Source organism: Erinaceus europaeus, chromosome 19 (genome assembly GCF_950295315.1).
Source record: "Erinaceus europaeus chromosome 19, mEriEur2.1, whole genome shotgun sequence".
NCBI classification, from domain to species: Eukaryota; Metazoa; Chordata; class Mammalia; order Eulipotyphla; family Erinaceidae; genus Erinaceus; species Erinaceus europaeus.
Genome location: NC_080180.1, coordinates 25,556,131 through 25,580,081, shown reverse-complemented (window position 1 = coordinate 25,580,081; position 23,951 = coordinate 25,556,131). Strand labels below are relative to the sequence as shown.

The window sequence follows — 23,951 nt, the reverse complement described above, 5'->3', positions numbered from 1 at the left end:
GTATAACAGACAGAAGCAGAGATGCCTGACTCTAGTGAGAAAAGGGACTGAACCAAACTACAATGATCCCCTAAGTTCTCCAGTGGACCCCTCGCCCCAGGGTAGCTTCCCTAAATGCAGGCTGGCAAACTGTGAGATGCTCCTTTGTTCTTGGCCACCCCTTCCTGAGTGTCGCCAGCCACAGGGACCAGAAGCCTAGTTCCATCCCATTTCATACCAACATGCTGGGCTCTGGTCAATTTTTAAGAACCAGGGAGAGGCAAATGGCTTCAAAATATCTACATTCATTGGAGCACAAAGATAGCACTTAGGCCTCAGGCTACTTGGAATAAAGGACACCTGGGCTTGAGCACTGGGAATGTTTCAGAGCTCCATCACATGAAATCTGTTCTCTCCATAGGCCAGGCTAGGTGCACTCAGGTCCTGGCTTGCTACCCCAGGGAACTTATAGCCCTTGCTGGAACAGGGAGCCCTGACCATCTTAACTGCAGGACCCCCACTTACACAGGGAATTGAGAGTGAGGGCAACACATCTGCATATACTTCTGTGCCTGAGGGCTAGTTTGGAGCCAAAGCAACAGTTGTGGCACCTACCTCCACCTCTCCAGTTTCATTCTCCTTTAACACAAAGCTGAGGACATCAGTGTCAGGCCCTGCAAGTAAGCGCAGGTAAAGGGGACAGTCGGCCACAGAGAGCTTCTGGAAAAGCACTGTAAATCAAAAGAGAGGGTTGGGACCTCATTTCAGAAAAGAAGTACATGGACTCAGTCCACTGGGATAGCACAGGAAATGCAGAAGTAGGGAGGGGGTAAGACTGAAAAGGAGCTTGAGGGCTGGGCAGCACCTGGCTAAGTGCACACATCACCACATGCAAGGACCCTGGTTTGAGTGGGAAAGACCTGCTCAAGAACCTGAGGGACCTGCAGGGAGCACACTTCACAAGTGGTGAAGCAGGTCTGCAGATGTCTGTCTTTTTCCCTATCTTCCCTCCCCTCTCAATTCCTCTCTGTCCTGTCAAATAGAAGAAAAAAAAATGGGGAAAATGGCCAATGGGAGAAATAGTGCTGCATCAAATCCCAGCAGCAATATCTATGGTGGCAAAAAAAAATAATAATAAAGACTGAAAGGGACTAGTAAGGCAAAGAGGTTAGTCATCTTCTATCTTTGGTGACAGCTTGGCTTGAAGCCTGTTTCCATTCACGTCATCTCCCCATAGATTAGGAGTGGTGGGGTGGATTTACTCTCACTCCAAAGATCAGGAAGGGGTGCCCAGGGTGTGGTTTCCCTGAAGTCACATATGGAATCTTGGGGGTCTTGTCAGCGGGCCTGGGCTCCCATGAAACTGCCCAGAATGCAGGTCTGGCAGGGACTCAGCAAGTGAGCTGAGGCAAGAGTTGGGAAAGGCCAGTCCCAGCTGGGAGCTGCCTCTCTCTTACCTTGACCGTCCTTGTGTATCCGCTTAAAAAGGGCAAACTTCTGGGGATTGTCCATAACCATGAACTTCTTGAGCAGCCCCTGGATAACTTCACTGACTGTGGTGGTGCTGCTGATGTGCAGCTGCTTGATGGCATCAAGTGGCAGGTAGAAGGACGTCCGCTTGTCCGTGGTAGCTGCCAGGTTCACTTCCTTGATGGCGTCATAGATGGACTGGGGCCGGATTCCGGCAGGGACTGTCACCGGCCGCCGAAGTTTCAGGTGCACTTTGATGAAACCCGTGTAGGTGCCATCTTCGCTCTGCCAGAGGGGGATGTCAGCTGGGTTCATGAACTGTCTTGCCCCGGGAACTGCAGAGGCCTCTCTTAACAGCAGTGCTGTCCAGGATGTCCCCTACCTGTTTCCTTGAGTTCCTTCCTGTCTCTACTGACTTAGTGCTATTTGGCAGATACCCCATTTCCCCCCCAGTGGGCCAGGAGGAGGGCACAGGGGTTGCTGTGGCTTTCCCTCCAGGAGGCTGGGCTGCCTGTCCTAACCCCCTTACCACTTGGCAATGCTGACTGCCTTTGCTGAGGCAGGGTAGTTTGCCCTTCAAACCAGGGAGCAGAATGCTTCTGTAATAAGGTCTCTAGAGAAGCAGCCTTCTGGGTTTCCTCCTCTCTTTCCAAAGATCCCACTGTCTACCACTAGGGAAAGAGAGAGGCAGACTGGGAGTATGGATCGACCTGTCAATGCCCATGTTCAGTGGGGAAGCAATTACAGAAGCCAGACCTTCCTTCTACCTTCTGCATCCCACAGTGACCTTGGGTCCATACTCCCAGAGGGTTAAAGAATAGGAAAAGCTATCAGGGGAGGGAATGGGATACAGAGTTCTGGTGGTGGGAATTGTGTGGAGTTGTACCCCTCTTATTCTATGGTTTTGTCAATGTTTCCTTTTTATTTAAACAAACAAACAAACAAACAAACAAACAAACAACCCTGACATCTACAATTGGGTTTGGAGGAGTTCTAATCTGGCTAAAGCCCTACAGAACCGTTGCTGGCAGTTACCAGCAGGGGGCAGGGCTCTTCTATTGTTCCTCCTCTTCCAATCTTTCCAGACTTAGCACAAAGTGGGTGCTTTCCCATAAGGTTGTCCCCAGACAGCACCAAAACCCAAGATGGGAAAGAAGAGATGCTGTAAACTCCCTTTGGGGAAGAGGACTTTCAGGCACCAAGCAAAGCTTTATACAACTCCCACAAGAGCTTGTTGGTCATTTGACATGGAAGCTTACAGAAATTAAAGCTTTCTAAGTCACAAGCAAGGTAGCAGAAGAACAGAAATTGGATTTAGTTCTTTTTTCTTTATTTTATTTTATTTTGTTTTTTATTTATAAAAAGGAAACATTGATTAGCTCTTTTTCTAAAGCTCATTCTATTTCCCTAAATATGTGGAAGCCCTCAGCAGCCCAGGCAGATAAGCAGAGGCCCAGGAAGAAAGACAAGGGAGCTCAGGAAGCAGCCCCAGAGTCAATAGGGAAGATGAGCAGGAGGGCAGGCAGGTGTGGGGGCGGCCACTCACCAGCTTCATGCCCAGGCAGTTCTTCTCCCGGCTGTTGTAGCTCTCAATCTTCTGCTTGATCTCCTGTAGTGTGGGCAGGTGCTGTGTCTCCTCCACAGTTTTACAGACATTCTGGACAGACACAGAAAGGGGGAGGGAGGGAGGTTAGGTAGGTGGGTGAGTGATGGTTCTCAAGATGGGAAGAGGCATGACAACCCCCCCCCCCCAAGGCTGCTGATCAAGAAGACTCAGTGCATAGGAAGTGCCTAGATATGCACAAGTCCAACCCCAGCAGTACCACAGCCCTGGGGAGATACTGTGCATCTCTAGCCCTCAGTCTCCTCAACTGTGAAATGGGAACAATGTCCATCTGCCAGACTTGTGAGGCCAGTATGGCAACACTATGGACATCATTGGCCATAGTGCTCTGCACATGCTAACTAGCAAATATCCAGGAGCAAGTGAGCAGGTAGAGGGGGCTATGGCCCTCTATGATAACTGAGTTGATAAGCCTTTTCTGCTGGAAGTCTAGAGACAACCAGATGTACTCAGCACTGTGCTGAGTACTGGGAAACACCCCCTCATTTAGTCCTCATAAATCAGCCAAGCCTCAACTAGGTTGCCTCTCGCCTGCATTTCATAGGCAAGACAAGTGACAACAAGAGGAGTTTAGAAACTCATCCAAAGTCCTGTGGTTCACATGTACAGAACTAAATTATGGACTGCTCTGTGTGTTCTTCCCACGACATCATGATTCCTTGGTGTCTCCCAGGAAGCACAGAGAAAAGACTGAAGCTTGGGAGCTCGAGGCCAATGTCTGCTACACTGTGGGATTTCAAGGGGCAGGTCTGGGGTTTGAACAACTCAAACCCAAGTCAGTTCCCTGGATTTTCTCAACTTCTGCCACTCACTTCCCAATTTTGTTTTCATGTATCATGTGTGGCTGGGAGGACAGGAACCATAGTTAGGGGATAAGGATGGACAGGTTGACCAAACTTCACCAAAAATTTCGCTAGATCTTACCAATCTAGCAGACTTGTGTGTAGTTGGGGGTGGGAGTGGGAGTCATAATTCTCCTTTGGCAAATAAAAGGACTTAAGTCCAGAGAGGTGAGACAATTATGGGTTGTTTTCTTGACAACCCTAACCCCATCTATGTGAATCTGGTTTGGTTGGGGAATTTACAGTTGGTCTGATAACATACTACCCAGCTGAAGATCACAGGACCTATAGGAGAGCCTGCCCTGGCCTCTCTCCCTTCAGCCTGCCTGTGCATGGGAGATCACTACCACTTCCTCCTCCCACTCTCTAGTCCCAAAAGCACTGCGAAAACAGCAGGCTCTGTGGTTGTCAAGGGAAGCCAGTGTGGCCCCCACCCCAGCTTCCTCTGTCATAGAATTTTCCCTGGCCTGTACATGTCCTTCCTTTGGTGCTGAGCTCACCAGCACTGGGCTAGGTGACATCACACCCCTTTCTCTTATATCCACCATATACATTCCACAGTTAGCAGACCTAGTACTGGAGACATGGAAGTCTGAGCTCAAGGTTCTTCCCAAGTCACCACATGTCCACCCAGAGATGGATGGGCACTTCTGTTGAAAGTCACACCTTCCACTCAGAATTCTATGCTACCAGGGCAGGGCTGAGCAGCTGCTAAATGAAGGCCTATAAACATTAGCTGTGAAACATCCATCCAGGTTTGATGGGCCAGAAGCCAGGGCACCAGTCTCCTGAGAAGATGGCAGGGAGGGACTTCTAGCCTGTGGTTGAGAAGTAGCTTACAGGGCAGGCCTCATTCTACATAGCCACTCAGGTCTCTGGACCTGGATCTTGCTTCCATCTGAGACATCTGAATAGAAGTGTTCCCTGAGAACTCTTCCACCTCCTTGCATTGAGTGGCAAGTAATATCAGGCTGTCCTCATTTACTGTGGATTCATTAGCCCAAGGCCACTGGATATGGAAGCCCTAAGTTACATCCTGGAGGTCATAGTCATCACCCCCACCCAGCTTGGTACACAAACATGCTGTTTGGTCTTCCTGCCTGCTGTGTGGGAGTTTCCTATCTGAAGAACTGTCAGGTGACTAATCTGTACACTACTCTATCAATCTCTGAAGCTCACAGACTCCTCAGGAGTTAATAGCTTTCAGATACAAATCTACAAAAAGAGTCAAACAATGGAAAGAAAATTCTAGAAACTCCTAAGAGACCTCTCATAGCATTTTTTAAAATTAATTATCTTTTATTGACACTAGGGTTATCACTAGGGCTTGGTTTGCCTGCACTATGAATCCACCACTTTAGGTGGCCATTGTTTTCCTTTTTTTTTTTTTCCTAATTTTTACTAGATAGGACAGTGAGAAATTGAGAGTGGTTGGGGAGATAGAGAGAGAGAGAGAAAAAGACACCTACAGACATGCTTCACCACTTGTGAAATGGACCCTCTGCAGGTAGGGAGCAGGGGTTTGAACCCAGGTCCTTGTGCTTGGTAATATGCACGCTTAAGTGGGTGCACCACCGCCCAGTCCCAGAGATCTCTCATGGTTTCCTGTTGTACTACAGTCATTTCCTGGTAAGAAATGGTAACTGTGTGTTAAGCTACATGTGGCTTTCAAAGGCCAGTGCTCTAGGCCTGGTTTTGAATACAACAAGAGTTGCAGATGCCGTGTTGTCACAGAACACCCAAGGTTTCTTCTTCCTGTTCCCCTTTTCTACAGCAGATAAACCCACCTATTCTCTTGTTCCCACCACAAACCTGGAGGAAGTGACACAAGCAACCCTGGGCACCCCCACCTTCACCTTTAAGGGCCTACAGCAGAGGATAGAGCTCTTGCCCCACCCACCCTGTCAAACTTCACACCCTGGAATGTCAGCACCCCAGGCTGAGATGGCTGCTGCCCACACCGGATCTGGCAAACAAGATCAGATCTGTGGACTGAATGAATCACTTCCCAAAATGGGCCAGTCACCAGCCAGCCAACCACAGCCTCTAGAGTCCAGTAATCCTTTCCCAGACATGAGATGATATAGAATCTAGAGCAGTGTTCAAACCCCTCCCCGCTTTCCCTTTATTTTTGTTGTCAGCAGGGCTTCTTTGTTCCAGGACCACTTTTCCATATAGGGACAAATGGAAAGACACCACATCACTGAGGCTTCTTCCATCGCAGTGATGGCCAAATCTGGACTGTGTACATGATAATGTAGGAGCACTATCCAGGTGAGATTTCCTGCTGGCCTTAGAGCAGTAACTTTTTAACTTGGTTGCACATGGACTCCTCTGAGGATCTTTGGAAACAATGCACTCTGGCTCCACCCAGAGAGATTCTGATTTAATTGGTCTGGGTTTCAGGATGGACAGAGGGATTTTATTTCTTGAAATCTAAAGATTATTCTAATGTGCAGCAATGTTTAAAAATTGTAGGCAATTTCAAACATCAAGGGTTCCCATCCAGCTGCACAGCTAATACTCTGGTGCTCACAGATAATCCACTGCACCAAACACTTAGTAAAAAGGCATTATCTGAGGTGTGAATAAGTAATCATCAGGGGAAAAAGCAAAACCCCCATTCTCATTCACCTTACAGATGCTCAAGTCTTTAAAGTGAAAGAGCTATATCCATCCATGGGTACAGTGCTAGAGACCAGGCAGACAATTTTGTCTCCTGGGATGACCCATGACGGAAACAGAAGGGAGAATTCATTGAGCTATAATTTAAGAGATAGAGGCATTGATTGCTTGTGAGGTATCTTCCCTAGAGGTTACATGTCCAATTCATTGAGTGTGGAATGCATCTGGTCTGATGAGGCCCCTGGTATAGGTGGCAGATGGTTTAGTAGTTCCCAGTATATGCAGAATGTCTGCAGCACCAGTGGAAAACAGATTTGTGCTCACACACCCTGAGTCCTGGAAAGGGGAAGGCTGTGCCATCTCTTAGCTCTGGAGCTTTTTTTTTTTTTTTTTCCCTTTTGGGGGGCAACCAAGTGAAGAGGCTGGGTGCTAGAGGCCAGAGCCCTCTGAGAAAATGATCCTAAAATTTTCCTACTGAAATGCCCTTAAACAAATAAACAAAAAAAGATATTCATCCCATACCCTTGTGTCTGGGTCTATCTCTGAACAGATTGGATTTTACATTTTCTTTTTTTAAAAAAAAGAAAAAAAAACTGACTAATTTCTCATTCTTATCCATAACATATGTAAAGTTTTCATTTTGACTTAGTGGTCTTAGAGGAATGACTTAGTGATTGAGAAGAGATTCAAAATGAATCCTGTGGCATCCAATCTCCCCACGTGGTCACAAGGCAGTCCAAGAAAGCTCAAATATGAAGTGATTTCTTGCATGGGTGGCAAGTGGGTCAGGGAGAATGAATGTTCCAGCCTCAGTGCTGGAGCCATCAGATACATTTTTCTTTCCTTTTTTTTTTTAATATTTATTTATTTATTCCCTTTTGTTGCCCTTGTCATAGTTATTATTGTTGTTGTTACTGATGTCACCATTGTTGGATAGGACAGAGAGAAATGGAGAGAGGAGAAGAAGGCAGAGAGGGGGAGAGAAAGATAGACACACCTGCAGACATGCTGTGTGAAGCGACTCCCCTGCAGGTTGGGAGCTGAGGGCTCGAACCGGGATCCTTAAGCCGGCCCCTGCGCTTTGCAGCATCTGCACTTAACCTGTTACGCTACTGCCTGACTCCCCTACACTTTTCTTGATTAAATCACAAAAACCTTACTTTCTTTCAAATTTCACATGTCTTCTTTTCAGACTTATCATTTTCCTCCTCCCACACACTACTTTTGTTATATCCTTCCTGTCTGTCCATCCGAAATCTGTCCAGTCCTCTCTGACCAACCCAGCCCTAAATAATGGTGACAAGGATTTATACTTTCCTTACTAGCTAACCACATGCAGACACTGGTCTTTCTAGTTAGTTAGCATCCATTAGGTAATTTTGTCCTCCCAAATTTGCTCCTTTTCAATGATGAGACTATCAAACCCCAAGTAAGGTAAAGCTGACCTACATCTGAAGCTGACACTGCTATTCAGTACTCAAATGAACATCTACTTACATAAGCCTCCAGGTAGGCTGTCTACCTAGGCTTTCCTTCCTAACTAGGTTGTACATCCTTAATGTCTTACAACTACTCTAGTTATTTTCTTTCTCAGTGCCTGTGGTACAGGTATTTGTTTATTATGAATCAGATAACAAATACTTGCTCAAGAACCTGCAATGGCCCACCACTGAGTGCAGGGAGAAAAAGAAGATTTTACTTCTGCCTATGAGTTACAGTTGCAGTAAGACTTGGACTTCCATTTGTTCTGGGTTCTCTGAGTCCAGTATCTATGCCTATCTAGCACATCATGGCATTTCAGAGTCTTTTTCCAGCTTGACATATAGTAGAGACTTAGGAAATACCTGCAGGGTGAACATAAAAATGTGTTTGGCTTCTGGCCCCCATTACTAAAATAATGGTGAGAATGTAAAAAAAAAAAAAATTCTTTCAGGGCCTGAGTGGTGGCGCACCTTATTGAGCACACATGTTACAATGCACAAGGACCCAAGTTCAAGCCCTCAGTCCCCACCCACAGGGGGAAAGCCTGGCGAGTGGTGAAGCAGTGCTGTAGATGTCTCTCTGTCTCTCTTCTACTCTATTTCCTCTGCCCCTCTTGATTTTTGATGGTCTTCATCCAATAAATAAAGATAATAAACATAAAAAAATCTTTAAGTCTCAGTTTCTTTCTTTTTTTTATATTTATTTATTTTCCCTTTTTTTGTTGCCCTTGTTTTTCATTGTTATTGTAGTTATTGTTGTTGTTATTGATGTCATCGTTGTTGGATAAGACAGAAGAAATGGAGAAAGGAGGGGAGACAGAGAGGGGGAGAGAATGATAGACACCTACAGACCTGCTTCACCGCCTATGAAGTGACTCACCTGCAGGTGGGGAGCCGGGGACTCGAACCGGGATTCTTCACCAGTCCTTGCACTTTGCGCCACATGCGCTTAACCCACTGCACTACCGCCCGACTCCCTTAAGTCTCAGTTTCTTCATGTATAAATATGGGGTTAAAAATCCTTTATTGGGAGTTGGGCAGTGGCGCAGCAGGTTAAGCACACGTGGCACGAAGCGCAAGGACCGGCATAAGGATCCTGGTTTGAGCCCCTGGCTCCCCACCTGCAGGGGAGTCACTTCACAAGTGGTGAAGCAGATCTTCAGGTGTCTGTCTTTCTCTCCCCCTCTGTCTCCCCTTCTCTCTCCATTTCTCTCTGTCCTATGGAACAATGACGACATCAATAACAAAAGCAAAAGGAAAGTTCAAAAGAGGTGGAGCAATGCTGCAGGTGCCTCTTCTATTTCTCCCTGTCTCTCTCCCTTTATCAATGTTTTTTTTTTTTTAAGACTATCTTTATTTATTGTATAGAGATTTGACAGAACCTGAGAGGGAAGGGGGTGGTAGAGAGGGATAGAAACAGAGAGATACCTGCAACACTGCTTCACCACTCGCAAAGCTATACCCCTGAAGGTGGGGGCTGGGGGCTCGAACCTAGGTCCTTGTGCATTGTAACATATGCACTCAAATAGCTGCGCCACCACTTACCCCCCCTTTTAATGATCACAGGGAAATGTGGAGTCACGCAAATACTGACTCCCAGGGACAAACCTAGTGGAAAAGAAAGAAGGAATAGAAGAGAGGAAGAAAGAAAGGAAGGGAGGAAGGAAAGAAGAAAGGAGGGAAGGATGGAAGGAAGAAAAAAGGAAGGAAGGGAGAAAGAAAAAAGAAAGGGAGAAAGAAAAAAGAAAAAAAGAAAATAAGGAAGAAAGGAAGGAAGGAAAGGAGAAACAGTTTGGGAAAATATCAAATTCATCTAAGGCAGACATCACTAACAACAGACACCCAAAGCCTCAGAGCCAAACATGTCTCAGTTTTCTTCAGCACTTATTCTGGTCTGGCCCACAGGCCAGAATGCTTGTTCATTCCTCCTGCATTTGTATTTCACAAACTTCTCTAGTGAAGGGCTAGGTAGTAACTATTTTAAACTTTGTAGACTATACAGTCTCTGTTTCAACAGGATGAGTGTGGTGATATTTCAATAACACTTCATGGAATCTGTCCCATGGGCATCAGCACACTAACCTTGGCTCCACACTGATGTTTGCAATTTCTCCTGCCCCATCTCCATCTTCTCTATGGAGTTTCTGGATGCAATTTCTCTGACCTATACTGAGTCCTCATTCTCTGCTCTCCTGATATTTCAATTTCCAATTGGGCAGGTGGTGGTGGTGGTGGTGGTGGTGGTGTCTACAGGTTTTTATAAGCCTCTACCTGTCTCATGAATCATCTCCTATCAGGAGTCACTTGTTTCCTGTTATTTCCTTACACCACCAGTAGTTGGCCTTTAGTAACTCCACTCTCAATTATGTATACTTTTCATGACTACACAGAACATTGTCACTTCCCTGGAGTGACACTCTCCTTGTTCTCCAAAGAGGAGGCAACACACTACCTTAGAGGAATGTGGGACAGGCAGCTAGCTGAACTCACTCACAGGCTCGGGGGCTCACTTCTGAACATTTGTCCCCAAATCACAGTAAAGATTCAGATTCTTGTCACAGCAAAACTTCAGATTTCCACATGCCATGGAGTCCTGCAGCTGCCTGCTAATATAAAACCTACTATTTCAAGGGACCATTGAAGGAGATGTCATAGCCTGTATGACTACAATCAGTATCTGATATATGCTGCCTTTTATTGTTTAATTATTATTTTCCAGGTGTGATTCCATCTCCCCTATTAGATATCCCCTAAAGGGAAACAGAGACTGATGTCTGAAGGTTACCCCCAGTCCCACCCTACTATACACATGGAGCCCCTGGGGAACATGAGGCTGACTTTCAAGATCACATCAGATAGCACCTGCTAATTGGATAGGCAGGCAGAGGGCAAAACATCTCACAGCCTGATGCTGGACACCAGGAACACTTCACCAACCCACACCCCAAAGGGGTTAAGCTAAGAAGGTACAGGCTGTAAGATGTTGCAAGCTTTGGCTACAGCCAATACTATGGCTCAGTGTTTCAGTTTTCAGGTGACAACCAATGCAAAGACCATCAAATGACCTGTGACCTCTAGTGAGTCACTTCTTCTCTCAGAGCTTCAGTTACCTCATCTGTGAAACCATGAAGTGAGAACATAAATGCTCTATGGACTCTTGGCAGTGCTTGGATTTTGCATACAAGCTAGGGTGGTATCTTGCACCACTGCTTCCTCTTCTGTTTTAGAGAAGTAGGTGTGGGCTAGGGTCTCCTGGAGGAGATCTGGGCTTGTCTGAATTTCAGTAGTTATAAGTGGTCTCAAACACTTTTAACTTCCAAAATTTGATTGTTCTCATTCCTCTTGCTTTGTTCATCTGTATGTCCCCATGGTAGCAAAGTTCAAATAGTTCTAGACTTTCTTAATACATATAATTGAAGAAAACAAAACAAAAACTACCCGGAAGCCACTTGCCATATGCCTTTGCCACATTTCCTCTTTCTTAGCTCTTAGCAAATCTTTCCCCAGTTAAATCTTATGCCCCCTGGGTGGAAACCATGCCCAGGCCTGCATCAGAAAGGAGAGCATCAGGCACTTACCACATGAGAAGAATCATCTGTAGACAACTCCTACTCCCACCTGCTCCCTCATAGCAAGGCTGACTGTGAGGTCTCTTCTAAACGGGAACCTCTGAAGGGGAGGGGCAGGGACTGTTCTGGCTGGGTTTGGGACTCCCTGCTCTATGTGGAGAATGCCCAGACCACATTCAAGATGCACTGGTCCCTTTGTATTGCCTCAACTAGATGGAAAAGAGGAACCCCTGGGGCCTCACTACAGGGATCCTCCCTGACTCAGATGGCTCCCCAGCAGCATCCAGAATGAAAGGGTTGATCCCCAGAGACCCCTCTATGGAGCTGCCCAGTGTCTCAGGGAGAAAAGGGCTGTACTCCCAATAAGTTATTTTCTGTAAAGGAAAGAAGACACGGAGCCATATCTATGTGCAGATCTAGGGAACTGTTGAGCAGTTTTGCAGAGATGTAGATGGGGAGCACAGAGAAGGGGATATGTGTATCTGAGAAACTGGGAGGAAAATGGAGTTCCCAAAGGTGAACTTGTAGAGCAGATGGTCAATGCAAACAGTCAGCAGTGATGATTGCCCGTGGGTTGAGGACTGTGAAAGGCACCTTGGGACATGAAATCAGTGGGGTGTGGCCCCTGTCCTTGGGAGCTCACAGGTTATCTGAAGAGGGAAGGCAGAGACATATACACTATGACTGTATGAGACACCAGGACAAATACAGCACCACCAGGGACAGAGCCTGCGCAGCAGTGTGTATGTGGTGTGATGAACTTCACACTAACTGATGCTCTGACCTGCCACAAGTTCTAGAGCCTGACACTTGTTTCTAACTTTCAGACAACCATCTCTATAATTGGGAACAGGTGACTGGTGTAGTAAAAAAGGAAGCTGGGAGAGTGCTGTAGCCTGGGGGCAACAGCAACCTAGGTTCAAAGTTTATAGAACTTCATCATTAGTAAAACAAGTCACCATCTGAGGACTTCACAGACACAATCTCATTCATCCCCTGAAAGGATGCTTCCAGGAGGGCCTAGTGGGGGTTGAACTGTTATGTGGAAAGCTGGAAAATGTTACACATGTACAAACTATTGTATTTTATTGTTGACTGTAAACCATTAATCCCTCAATAAAGAAACTTAAAAAAACAAAAACAAAAAACAAAAAAACGAATGCTTCTTCACCACTAGACCACACTGTCCTGCACACTCAGCCACATACAGCCTTTATGATCTGTGCCAAGTTGGGAGACTTAGATTTCTTTGTCTGTGAAATACAGATAGAACACTTACAATGTTGTGTAATGTTTATAAATATATTGGGGAGGTGAATTTGGAAGTACACAGCCCAGTTTAAACACGCAGGAAGCACTCAAAAATGGCAGCAGATGTCACCATCAGAACCACCGTCATCCACAGTGGCTGTTTGTGAGGTTTGGTATGTGGAAATTAACCCACATAAGAGTCCCATTGTCTTTACCCTTAAACCTGATGATCCTTTCAGCCAGGACCACACTCTCACTCTTGTGGCCCCTAAGCTCTTCTGCCTTTGGGGTAACAGGATTCTCTCTTCATTAAAAACTACTAGAAATGGTATTTTAGTGGCCAGGTGGTAGTGTACATATTACAATGCTCAAGAACCCAGATTTGAGTTCCTGGTCCCTTTCTGTAACATGTGCACTCAACCAGGTGCATCACCCAGCCCTTTCTATACCCTTTCTGCAGCAGGGAAGCTTCCCAGATGGTGAAGCAGTGCTGCAAGTGTCTCTCTGCCTTTTTCCCCTCTCTATCTCCCCATTCCCTCTTGTTTTCTCTGTTTCTAGTCAATAAATATATAAGTAAAATATATTTAAAATGCTATTTTATAACATTAATAGGAAGTCATATTTAGTAATATAATATATTATATATAATACTCTCAACCCAAAAGCTCTTTTTTCCTTCTGATTTTAAAAGAAATTAAAACACTAGTGTGGGCCCTAAAGTACTGTGGTACAATTTACCTCACAGATAAATTGGCAATGCTTTCAGCTCTTGAGTCCCAGGTAAGGTGACCAGTTGTCTCAGCTTGCCTGGGATGGAGAATTTCCTAGGGTGAAAAAATGAGGACAGTCCTAGACAAACCAGAACATTTGGTGACCCCAGGAATCCCTCTCCTTCCTCTCTATTGCAGGTCCCAGGGGCACTTCCTGTTTTTATCTCTGAAGCTGAACTCATGTACTCTTTCCTGGAGCTTTTCCTGAAAATCCTAGCTTCCTGCCTAGCAATAGCTGTCTCTGAAATTCACCACACATCCCTATATCCTTGCAAAAGAACTACAGAATGTAAGCTTCCCAAGGCATGGCCTATCTTTTTCACCAGTGCAGCTCCCACAACAGTGCCTGATATACAGGAGGGGCTTATTAAACATTTGGTTCATGAACTGAATATAGCACAAAGAAGTAGTAACACACACACACACACACACACACACACACACACACACACACACACACACACACACACACACACACACCTACCTCAAGTATAGGGAAGTTAAAAAGACTCCAGGCTTGTATGAAGTTCATTTCTGGTCCATGGTACTTATATCTACTCCCTAGACTAACTGGAAATCAGAGGAGACTTCTACTCTCTGACTATTTCTGAGGGTAAACATTGCAAATTCCTCTTCCTGGGCCTACTAGAAGTCCAGGGTTTTTTTTGGCTCAAAGGTCTAAAGTGTGAGTTTATGCAAAATAGGGGTTATACATTTTGCTGAGATGGTAATAGGTATTTTCTCCTAGAATATTTTCTTATATCCTATATAATTTCTAGGGTATTTTTTCAGGTTAGAATTCCATCTAGGTCTCTTCAGACCCCATCACCTCTACTACTTAGTCTGACTATTTTGCCCGAGAATTCCTCCTCAAGACAGTTGGCCTCTGTCCATCTCAGATTGGGAGATACCTTCCTCAATCCCCACTTCTAACCAGAATCAATGGATTTATGCCTCAGTTATTTATCATCTAATTTAATCTATTTTTTTACAAGCCTGTCTCTCCTGTGACCAATCCCAAACTAGGGGCTATACCTTTTCCATATTTGTATTCCCAGAGCACTGTGGAATGGATTATAGTGGAAGGGGTGGTGAGAGGGTTCCAATACCTTCTCATACTTCTGTCACTCCATCTCTCCTAGGGTTGAATTTGACTCATTCAGAACAAACTTAAAGAGGATCCCATGCAGATCAAATGTCTGGTAGGAAACCAATATCTACAATTCCAATATTCAGAACTCCTATAACAAAAACATTAAAGAATTCCTACAACTCTCCCTCTCCTCTCTGTCTCTCATCTTCTACCTAAAGGAAAGAAAATAATGAGTGTCAGGGATAGCTGAGTCATACAGGCACCAAGCTCCAGTGCAATAAATAAATTAATAAATAAACTTACTGGCAGATGATGAATGAATAAATAAAACATGACATGCATAAACAAAATATTCATCAAAAAAAGGGGAGGTAATTATGGGAACGCTATAATACTGATGTACCTTGAAAACACTTTACCAAGTGAAATAAAGCCAGGCACAAAAAGATAAAACCAAAAGGTTTAACAGTGGTTTCCAAGGGGCAGTGGGGAGGGGGGAATGAGGAGTTATTATCCAATGGGTAACAGAATTTCAGTTTGGGATGATGAAAAAGTTCTGGAGATAGATGATAGCTGAACAATTTGCATATACTTAATATTACAGCAATACAACACACACAAAGATGGTTAAAAGTTGTTTTTTAAAAAAATATTTATTTATTTATCAATGAGAGGGATAGGAAGAGAGAGAGAAAGAACCAAATATCACTCTGGTATATGAGCTGCTAGGGATTGAACTCAGGATCTCATGCTTGAGAGTCCAATGCTTTATCCACTGCGCCACCTCCTGGACCATGGTTAAAAGTTTTATAAATGGGGAGGGCGGTAGCACAGTGGATTAAGCGCACATGGCACAAAGCACAAGAACCAGAGTAAGGATCCTGGTTCAAGCCCCCGGCTCCACACCTGAAGGGGGTTGCTTCACAAGCAGTGAAGCAGGTCTGTAGGTATCTATCTTTCTCTCCCCCCTCCTCTCTCGATTTCTCTCTGCCCTATACAACAACAACAACAACAACAACAGCTATAACAACAATAATAAGGGCAACAAAAATGTGAAAAATAGCCTCCAGGAGCAGTGGGTTGTAGTGCAGGCACCAAGCCCCAGCAATAACCATGGATGCAAAAAAAAAAAAAAGGTTTATAAATAAATAGTCAAAGGCAGGGGGACCTGAAAGCCATGGTTTCACCTGGTTCCTACAAAGTTGAAGCAGTCAATACTATTTTTTTGTGTGTGTGAAATCACTTTTTTATTCTTTTAAAAAAATTTTTATTTATAAAAAGGAAACACTGACAAAAACCATAGGATAAGAGGGGTACAACTCCACACAATTCCCGCCACCAGAACTCTGTATCCCATCCCTTCCCCTGATAGCTTTCCTATTCTTTAGTACTACTTCTAAGTAAGTTGCCCCCATCTCCATCCCAAGATTTCCATGAATTGGTTCTTTTCCTGGCCCAGACCATTCTCCTGCTCCATACTCTATGAAATGGCTGAACACTAGGCATGGTCTAGATGGCCCAGCTCAAAGGAGCTGCTGTCCTGGACAATTGGAGTTGCTTCCCAGGCATTTTTTTTTTTTTAGTGATTTAATAATTACTGACAAGAGTATAGGATAAGAGGGGTATGATTCCCATCCTCTCCACTGAAAAGTTCCTTATTCTTTATCTCTCTGGGAGTATGGACCAAAAAGCTTTATGGGGTACAGAAGGTGGAAGGTCTGGCTTCTGTAATTGCTTCACCAATGAACATGGACATTGGCCTGTCCATACCACCCAGTCCCAGGCAATTCTCAAGGTAGTTCAAGTACTAAGGCTGGACTCAGAGCTGGAAGGAACCTTAAGAAGAACTGGTCCATTCACCTATATTCTGAAGCAACCTAAGTCATTAGTTGATCCATGACCAAGCAGCAACGCCTAGCCTTCCTAGCTCCCACACCCTTACAGAAGTGGGCATAACACTGAAAGATCTGGGGACTCTCAGCACTGGGTCTCACTTCTGTAGACCATAAAGTCCCAATATGGTCTTGAATTCATGAGCTGAGAGTTGGGTATTGGTTCGCTGCTACAGCTGTCTCCATGTCTCACTCTCACAAAGTGGACATTCCCACACAAGAGTGCTTTCAAAAGAGTTCCTCAGTTTCATGCAGGATCCCACAACTCTGAGAGGGAAGTGCACAGGATCACAGGACTAGGGAGAAAGCTGGAATCTAGCTGTGTGTTCTTTTTTTAAATGTAATGTTGATGAAAGAACCTAGGGCGTCTCCTATAGATGATACCACTGAACTACCTCCTTGGTCAAAATTCTTTTTTTTTTTTCTGTGAGAGAGGAGGGAGAGGAGAGACAGAGTGACATAAAAGATGCTACAGTACAGCTCTACCATCTATGGAGCTCCCCCAGTAATGTACTTCCATATGATGCTGGGACTTGAACCCTGGACTTCATATACAAAAAGATGTGTGCTCTACCAGATGAGCTATCTTCTAGTCCTATCACGTGTTCTATCTATAGACCTGTTCCCTGGCTGAAAAGGATGATGGCACCTTGACTGCTGGGAACACTTGCCCACTACATGTTGGATCCGGTCTAGCTGGAGTCCCTGCAGGGTGGGCATTCAGCAGCATGATGATTTGGATTTCAAAGGTGCTGGGTAAGGTTACTGCCAGGAGTCAAAAGCCTCTTCACCAGTGATATCACATCCAGTGATAAGAGTTAAATGCTGACTTCCCTGCTCACCCCACCCCACCCTGGTGCTGGGGCTCATGTGTGATACTTATAAATGGCTTAACTTGTTATTAAGTATCTCTGAATCTTTTAGATGTGTGTCTTCCATGTCACAAATGCTCAAGAGCAGGGGCATTTAACTTCTTGTGGACAGGCAAAGGGTACTATCCTCAGGGACCCTGAGATGAATGATGCTGACATGAGTCTGCATTTATGGGCATTTTTTGGCCTCACTTTAGGGTTTCATTTACTGTCACAATTCTTGAGAGAGCTATTAGACAGCAATAGGAATCATATTTTAGGAATTCTGACATGATACCTATATCCTAGATATATCCCTTAATATGCTGTGCCACTTGTCTTATCAGTTACTGCCCTTCTGTTAGAAACAACCTGTGGTTGTTGTGAGACATGAGGTGATGCATGTACAGGGCCAGACAAACACAAAGGTCCAGTGATTTATTGTTATTATGATATTTTCTAGTCATTTCCCACAAATCTTAGCTCCTGCCCTTTATCTCTTCTGTACACAGAACACCAATCCTGAACCCTACCCTCCTACATCAAACTCAACACCCATCTGGACTTCTGAAAAAGGCCTGTTATCCCAGTTCTGGATGTCCTCTCATAGGCTCTCATTAATAAATTTTGTGCTTTCATTTGGCATTTGCTGTATATTGGAGGGACACATCTTCTCAATTAATTGAAGGAGAGAGATAGGTGAGCAAGCTTGCTAATGTCACAAAGTGAATGCTTGCTACCTGGGTTCTCATGTCTAGAGTCAGACAATGTTGAGAATCTGTGGCAAATGCTTACTCTACCTGGGCAGACAGAGAATGTTCAGACTCCTGGGGTGGCTGACTGGGATTTTTACTTGATCTGAATGATACTGGGAATGTTAAATAAATGAGAACTGTATTGACTTTTCCCACTACAACCTGCCACTCCCATGGCAGAAAGGCAGTAGCAGAAATCCAGTCTGCCACTTCCTCACATGAGTCCCTCACCTTCTGAAAGGCCCCACTTGAGGAAGGACTGCCCCACTCCTGTCAGCAGGTGTCAGGGCTTGGTTGCTTAGTGACCCAGCCCCACCTGCCCTTGTGCTCCAGGACAAACAGCTGAGCAATCACAGAAGGGGTGGAGGGGCTGTTCTGTGTTTGGGGAGTGGTCCTTGCATTTTCTGTGCACTCAGTGAGATTTTTTTTGGGGGGGGGAGTTACTGAAAAAAATGCATTGATTCCACTTCCCAAATGTTCACAAGCTTCCTCTAAAATAGCTTTAAGAGCAGCTTACACAAAGCTCACTCTAAAATGCTTCTGCATGGACTCTGGGAGCCCCACCTGTCTCTCTCTGTATGCTCTCTGACTGAAAAAGAAGTACCAGACCACTTCTTTATGAAATTTACATCAAGCACCAACTATGTGTGACACAACGATAAACAAAATTTGATCCCTTGTTGAGAAGATTGCACCCATCAAGAGGAAGGTCAGGAGAGAAGGAGGTTGTGGTGCTTGGGAGTATCCAAGCTGCAACTGGGAATGTCCTCCAAAAGCCCATCATTCTCCTCACAAACCCACACTTCCCAACTAAGCATGAATGTGGGGATTACGTGCTTATTCCTTCTCTATTGTGTTATGCCAAGGAAAAGGCTCCATCTTACTTTCCCACTACTAAGGCCAGTCTACGGAGAATCAGTTCTTGCTGGTTTCCCTTGTCAAGGCTGGGGGCAGGTCCAAGTGCTGTGCCACTCTTCACCTTGGGGGAGAGCCAGAAAAGGAGAGTAATTGAGGGGCTCATGCACTGGAGGTTGATGAACAGAATATGGTGAACCAGATGTTCCCATATTAAGGGAAGAAAAGCCTGGATTTCAGCAACAGGAATTGACTGAGTGACAAGAACAGCTCTTTCCAACAGGTCACTCAAATTTGAGACAGGTGATTCGAGATTACTGACAGCTTTTCAGAACTTGGCTCTTCCCCCAACATACCATGCATGCAACAGAAGGAGCATGTGCTAGGGAATCAGATTAAGCACAGGGTGCAGGTCCTGCCCTCTAGAAAGCCCCTTTCACATATTACTTTGCCTAGACAGCTATAGACATCTGCTCCAATGGCCTATCCTGCCTGCATAAAGGCCAACACCACCCCCAGACCTTTTCCCTCTGGAATTTCAGTGTTGCTTGTCCAGGGACCCAACCACCCTAAATCATTCTGTACACCCTGGACAAGGAAGGGCTGTTGGGGGCGGGTATAAGGGATGCTTGTCATGAGTACAGTTCCCCCTCCACACACACACAGTGGGTTATATGCAGGCCTGACTGGGCACAAGGACATGGCTGTAATGACCCCTGACAGTCTCCTCCAGGTCCAGGATCCTCAACTTCTCAGAGGGGAAGCTAACCTTTCCAGCCTATCCCTGTGGCTACTACCACTTTATCACTACTGGTTTGCTGTCAGCATTCCCTGATAAAATCAGGTGGATGCTGAGTTTTCTGCTGGAATGTCCCTCTGCCTAGGGGCTCTGTTCATGAACTTCTTAAGTAAGTAAGGGAAGCAATCTGGTCTGCTGCACAACCAGGTTGGTGGTCATAAGGTCTTTTTAAAAATGATTTATTCAGTTGACTAAATTTGAAGGGGGGAAGAGAGATTCACGTGACAAAAAAATAGAGAACTCAGAGCATCACTCTGATACATGCAGTGCTGGGGATTGAGCTGCTAGCCTCAGGTATGTAAGTCCAGTTCTCTGATGGTTGAGCCATCTCCCAAGTTTTTTTTCCCCCACAAAAGCCATAAGGTCTTTAAGTGAAAAGACAATGTTAGATTGAGCCTGGACACTAAGGATTTGGGGTGCTGTATAAAGAGCAGAAACCAGGTGTTGGCTTTGTTTTAAAAGCTAAGGGGACTCTATGAAGGCTCGGGATGCTAGAGTGACCTGTCCCTGCCAGTCACACGCAAAGGACACAGAAAATTCAAGAAAACCCTGGAAGTCAATTGGGCAGCCAACAAGGGCTATCTAGAGAAGAGATGATAAGCACTACATAGAGAGGAATGGGGACAAGAAGGAGAGGCCAGACTGCAGCACTGAAGAGGCAGATTTCCAGTGGCAGACTGTATGAAAGTGAGGAGGAACACCCCTGACATTTCAAAGATGAGGCAGAGACCAGGAGAGAAATCATTTAAGAGCAAAGGCCAGGTCTTGATATACCAAAATTTAGGTATCGAAGGGGCATGCAAACCCTCTGATATGTGAGTAAGATCTGGGATTCTGGTTTGATACTGATATATTATCTCTTTCTCCCTAAATAGTCTGGGTGGGTGGATGCTGTATGTACAAACTATCTGGATAAGCCAGATGATTTATGATAAATGGTCTAAACTTGTGAAGAAGGTAAGTAAGACCCAGGTAGTCCTACAAGAGGCTTTTATATCAGCTATTTATGTTCTCTTTGGAAGTTGCTACAGATTACAGAATGTAGCCATCAGTACAGAAGTCCTAAATAGTCCCATGAGAAACTGGTGAGAAGAATTTGCTCCTGTGAAAAAGAGGTGAGGGACACATTGAAGGGGAAGTAATGCCAGGCCAACTTTAGCTCTTGCTGAAAGAAAGGATGGAACAATGAAATATGAAGGGGTGAAGGATCTTATCTCACTCAGTTTGCTTGAGGTGGGTAGGTATGAGAAGCAGGACTTGGTTCATAGCTCTGTGCTGCTTCCATTAGATCATGGGTCAGTCGAGAGTTCAGTGGATTGTCACCCAACAGCTTTGTCCAGTATGGTGTAGTGACATTAGGGGACTTGTTTGAGCAAGAATGCAGGACCCATAAGTCCTCCATTCTGCTTCTATTTACTGGTATTATCAGAAGTAAATCTTTTTTTTTTTTTTTTTTTTACCACCTGAGCTTCAATTTTCAGCCTAGGAAGCTTTCTGGAATCTGTGATGCATGTCTTGCATTCCAGTCAAAGAAACTACTCAATCACTAGATATAATTAAGTGATTCTTAGATGTCATTATATTTAACATATGAGAAATAATAAGGAATAGTACTTAATAAGCACATGTATGGGTCCTATTGCCAAAATTCAGGAACCAATAAGTCTGGGGTGGAACCCAGAATATCTATTTTCAAAAAATGAACCAAAGTGATTCTGGAGAACTAAGGAGGTAGCTCAGCAAGTAGTGCACAGGACTTTCATATGTGATGCCCCAGGTTTGATTCCTAGAACTGACTATCCCAGAGGAGTGTTATGCTCTGCTCATCCTATAAACTAACTAAATATTAAGAGAGTGACTCTGGTGCAGGTGAGTGGGGCCACCTGTGAGTGGTGCTGCAGCTTTAGTGCTACAGAGGAACCAGGGAACATGGAGCAAAGAAAATATTTGTCCTCAGAGAATTTCTGGTATAGCTGGAGAAGGCAGGAACCCATCCTAGGACTCGGACATTCAGGTGACACACAGAGAGGAGAGTTAAAAGACCAAAGAGAAAGCAGAGCAGAGCTTTCAAAGGTACGAGGAGGTACGAGGAGGTACGAGGAGGTACGAGGTACGAGGTACGAGGAGGTACGAGGTACGAGGTACGAGGAGGTACGAGGTACGAGGTACGAGGAGGTACGAGGTACGAGGAGGTACGAGGTACGAGGAGGTACGAGGAGGTACGAGGAAGGACATCTGTCAGAGACAGCTTAGTGTTGGCCACAGCCTTCTTTCTCTTCATTTGGGCTCACAGCTGGACTCTGTTTCCCATCCTTGTGGTTAGGTGGGGTCATAGAATTGAGTTTTATGGCAAATGGGTGAAAAAACACACCATTTCCAGGCCTATGGCTTCCCCAAAATGCCGATGTAAGTTTGCTTAGAAGGGAATAAAACTTCCTATGGTCAGTGACTAAAAAACAGGGGCTATTTGTCCTATCATTAAGTCCATCTGGGTTGTCCAGGAAGCAAGAATAAAGATGTAACAACTACGCCCCACTGGCATCAGTACTTTTGTAACCAGTACTGGTTGTTGTATTGGACATGTAAGGTGTGTAAATTCTGATCCTACAGAGAGCTTCCCATCTTTGTAGAGGGCAGCCACTCTGGGAAGGGCTGAGAAGACCACCAAAAGTGTGCTCCTTGGGAGGGGAGCGCACGCTACAGCCTGAAGGGAAAGTCTTTCCCAAGAGGGAAAGTCTTCTGAGGTTCATCTTGGGCTGTGTAGGCACACAGAAAACTGTTAAATGCTCCAACAGCTCTAAAGGCTTTTTATTTTTATTGTTCACATTTGGAATTTTTTTTTTTTTTTTTTTAGTATCTTTTCATGCCAAGAAGGGCAGGTGATGTGCCTGAGGTTGCTGGCAGAGAGACAGGGATTTCTCTGCCTAGTCCGAGGACTCTCAGGCTTGGCTGATGTCCCTGGAGTGCCATAGAGATCCCATCCAGGAAGGGGCTATTGGAAGTCAGAAGCAGATGTTACAGTGCAGGATGGGGACCAGGAGAGGTGGGTTGCTCTGAGACTCCTTTCTTTTCTTTTTTTAAAAAAATTATCTTTATTTATTTATTGGACAGAGACTGTCAAAAATTGATAAGGAAGAGGAAGATAGAGAAGAGAGGAAGAGAGACAGAGAGACACCTGAAGCCCTGCTTCACCACTTGCAAAGCTTTTTTCTGCAGGTGGGGACCAGGAGCTCTAACCTGAGTCTTTGTGCACTGTAACATGGGCATTCAGCCACCACCCCGCCCCATGAAACCCCTTTCTTATTTGATTTTCCTTGAAGTCCTCTCTCTCTCTCTCCCTTTCTTTCTTATTGTCACCAGGGTTATCACTGGAGCTCAGTACCAGCACTATGAAACCACTGCCATGTTTTTTTTTTAATTCTATTTTGATAGGACATAGAGAAATTGAGAGGAGAGGAGGAGTGATAGAGAAAGAAAGACACCTGAAGACCTGCTTCACCACTTGTGAGGTATCTCCCCTGCAGGTGTGGAGTGGGGGCTAGAACTGGAGTTCTTGTTCATAGTAATATGTGTGCTTAACTTAGCAGTGCTCAGGTTGGTTCATCCTCAAGCCATCCATGACCCAGGGAAACACAGCCTAATCATCCCCAGCCGAGGGGGAAAGCACCTGCAGAGTGCTACTTCAGCCTCCTGAAACTGCCTGGTGTGACTCAAAGCTGGATCCTCTCAGAGGAGGCCCCAGCAGCACAGAAAGCTGCCATTTTCTGAGATGGCTCAGGGTCTGCTCCTGCTTTTTCTGGAGCTGGGTCTCTCATCTCTAGGGGCCTCTTGCCTGTGAAGAGGCAGGTTTTCCTAATTCTCCTACCTCCTGCTAAGAAGGTGGGAGAGATTTCTCTGGAACTTTTTGGAGGCCTGGCTGGTAACTCCCCACTGGAGGCAGGGGAACATCAGGGAGGGCCTCCCACAACACTGCTCAGGCCAGGCACATGCCAGCCTAGCAGCAGATACAGGTTGCTCTGACAAAGCTATTTATAGAAGTCATCTTGGCCTTTCCCCAAGGGGGGTCTCAGTCTCTCAGAGACCAGGAAATGCATG

General features: G+C 45.2%; 1 protein-coding gene across 2 annotated transcripts in view; it reads right to left on the bottom strand.

Annotated features, from left to right (window-relative positions):
• RASSF5 (Ras association domain family member 5) overlaps positions 1 to 23,951 on the bottom strand; it is a 99,757-nt gene that overhangs the window by 3,195 nt on the left and 72,611 nt on the right. For both annotated transcript variants that reach the window (XM_060178769.1, XM_060178770.1), the window contains 3 exons: positions 2,996 to 3,106; positions 1,437 to 1,734; positions 595 to 710 (listed from right to left, as the gene is read on the bottom strand). In XM_060178769.1, coding sequence (XP_060034752.1) covers positions 595 to 710; positions 1,437 to 1,734; positions 2,996 to 3,106 — 525 coding nt within the window. The remainder of the gene's footprint in view (positions 1 to 594; positions 711 to 1,436; positions 1,735 to 2,995; positions 3,107 to 23,951) is intronic.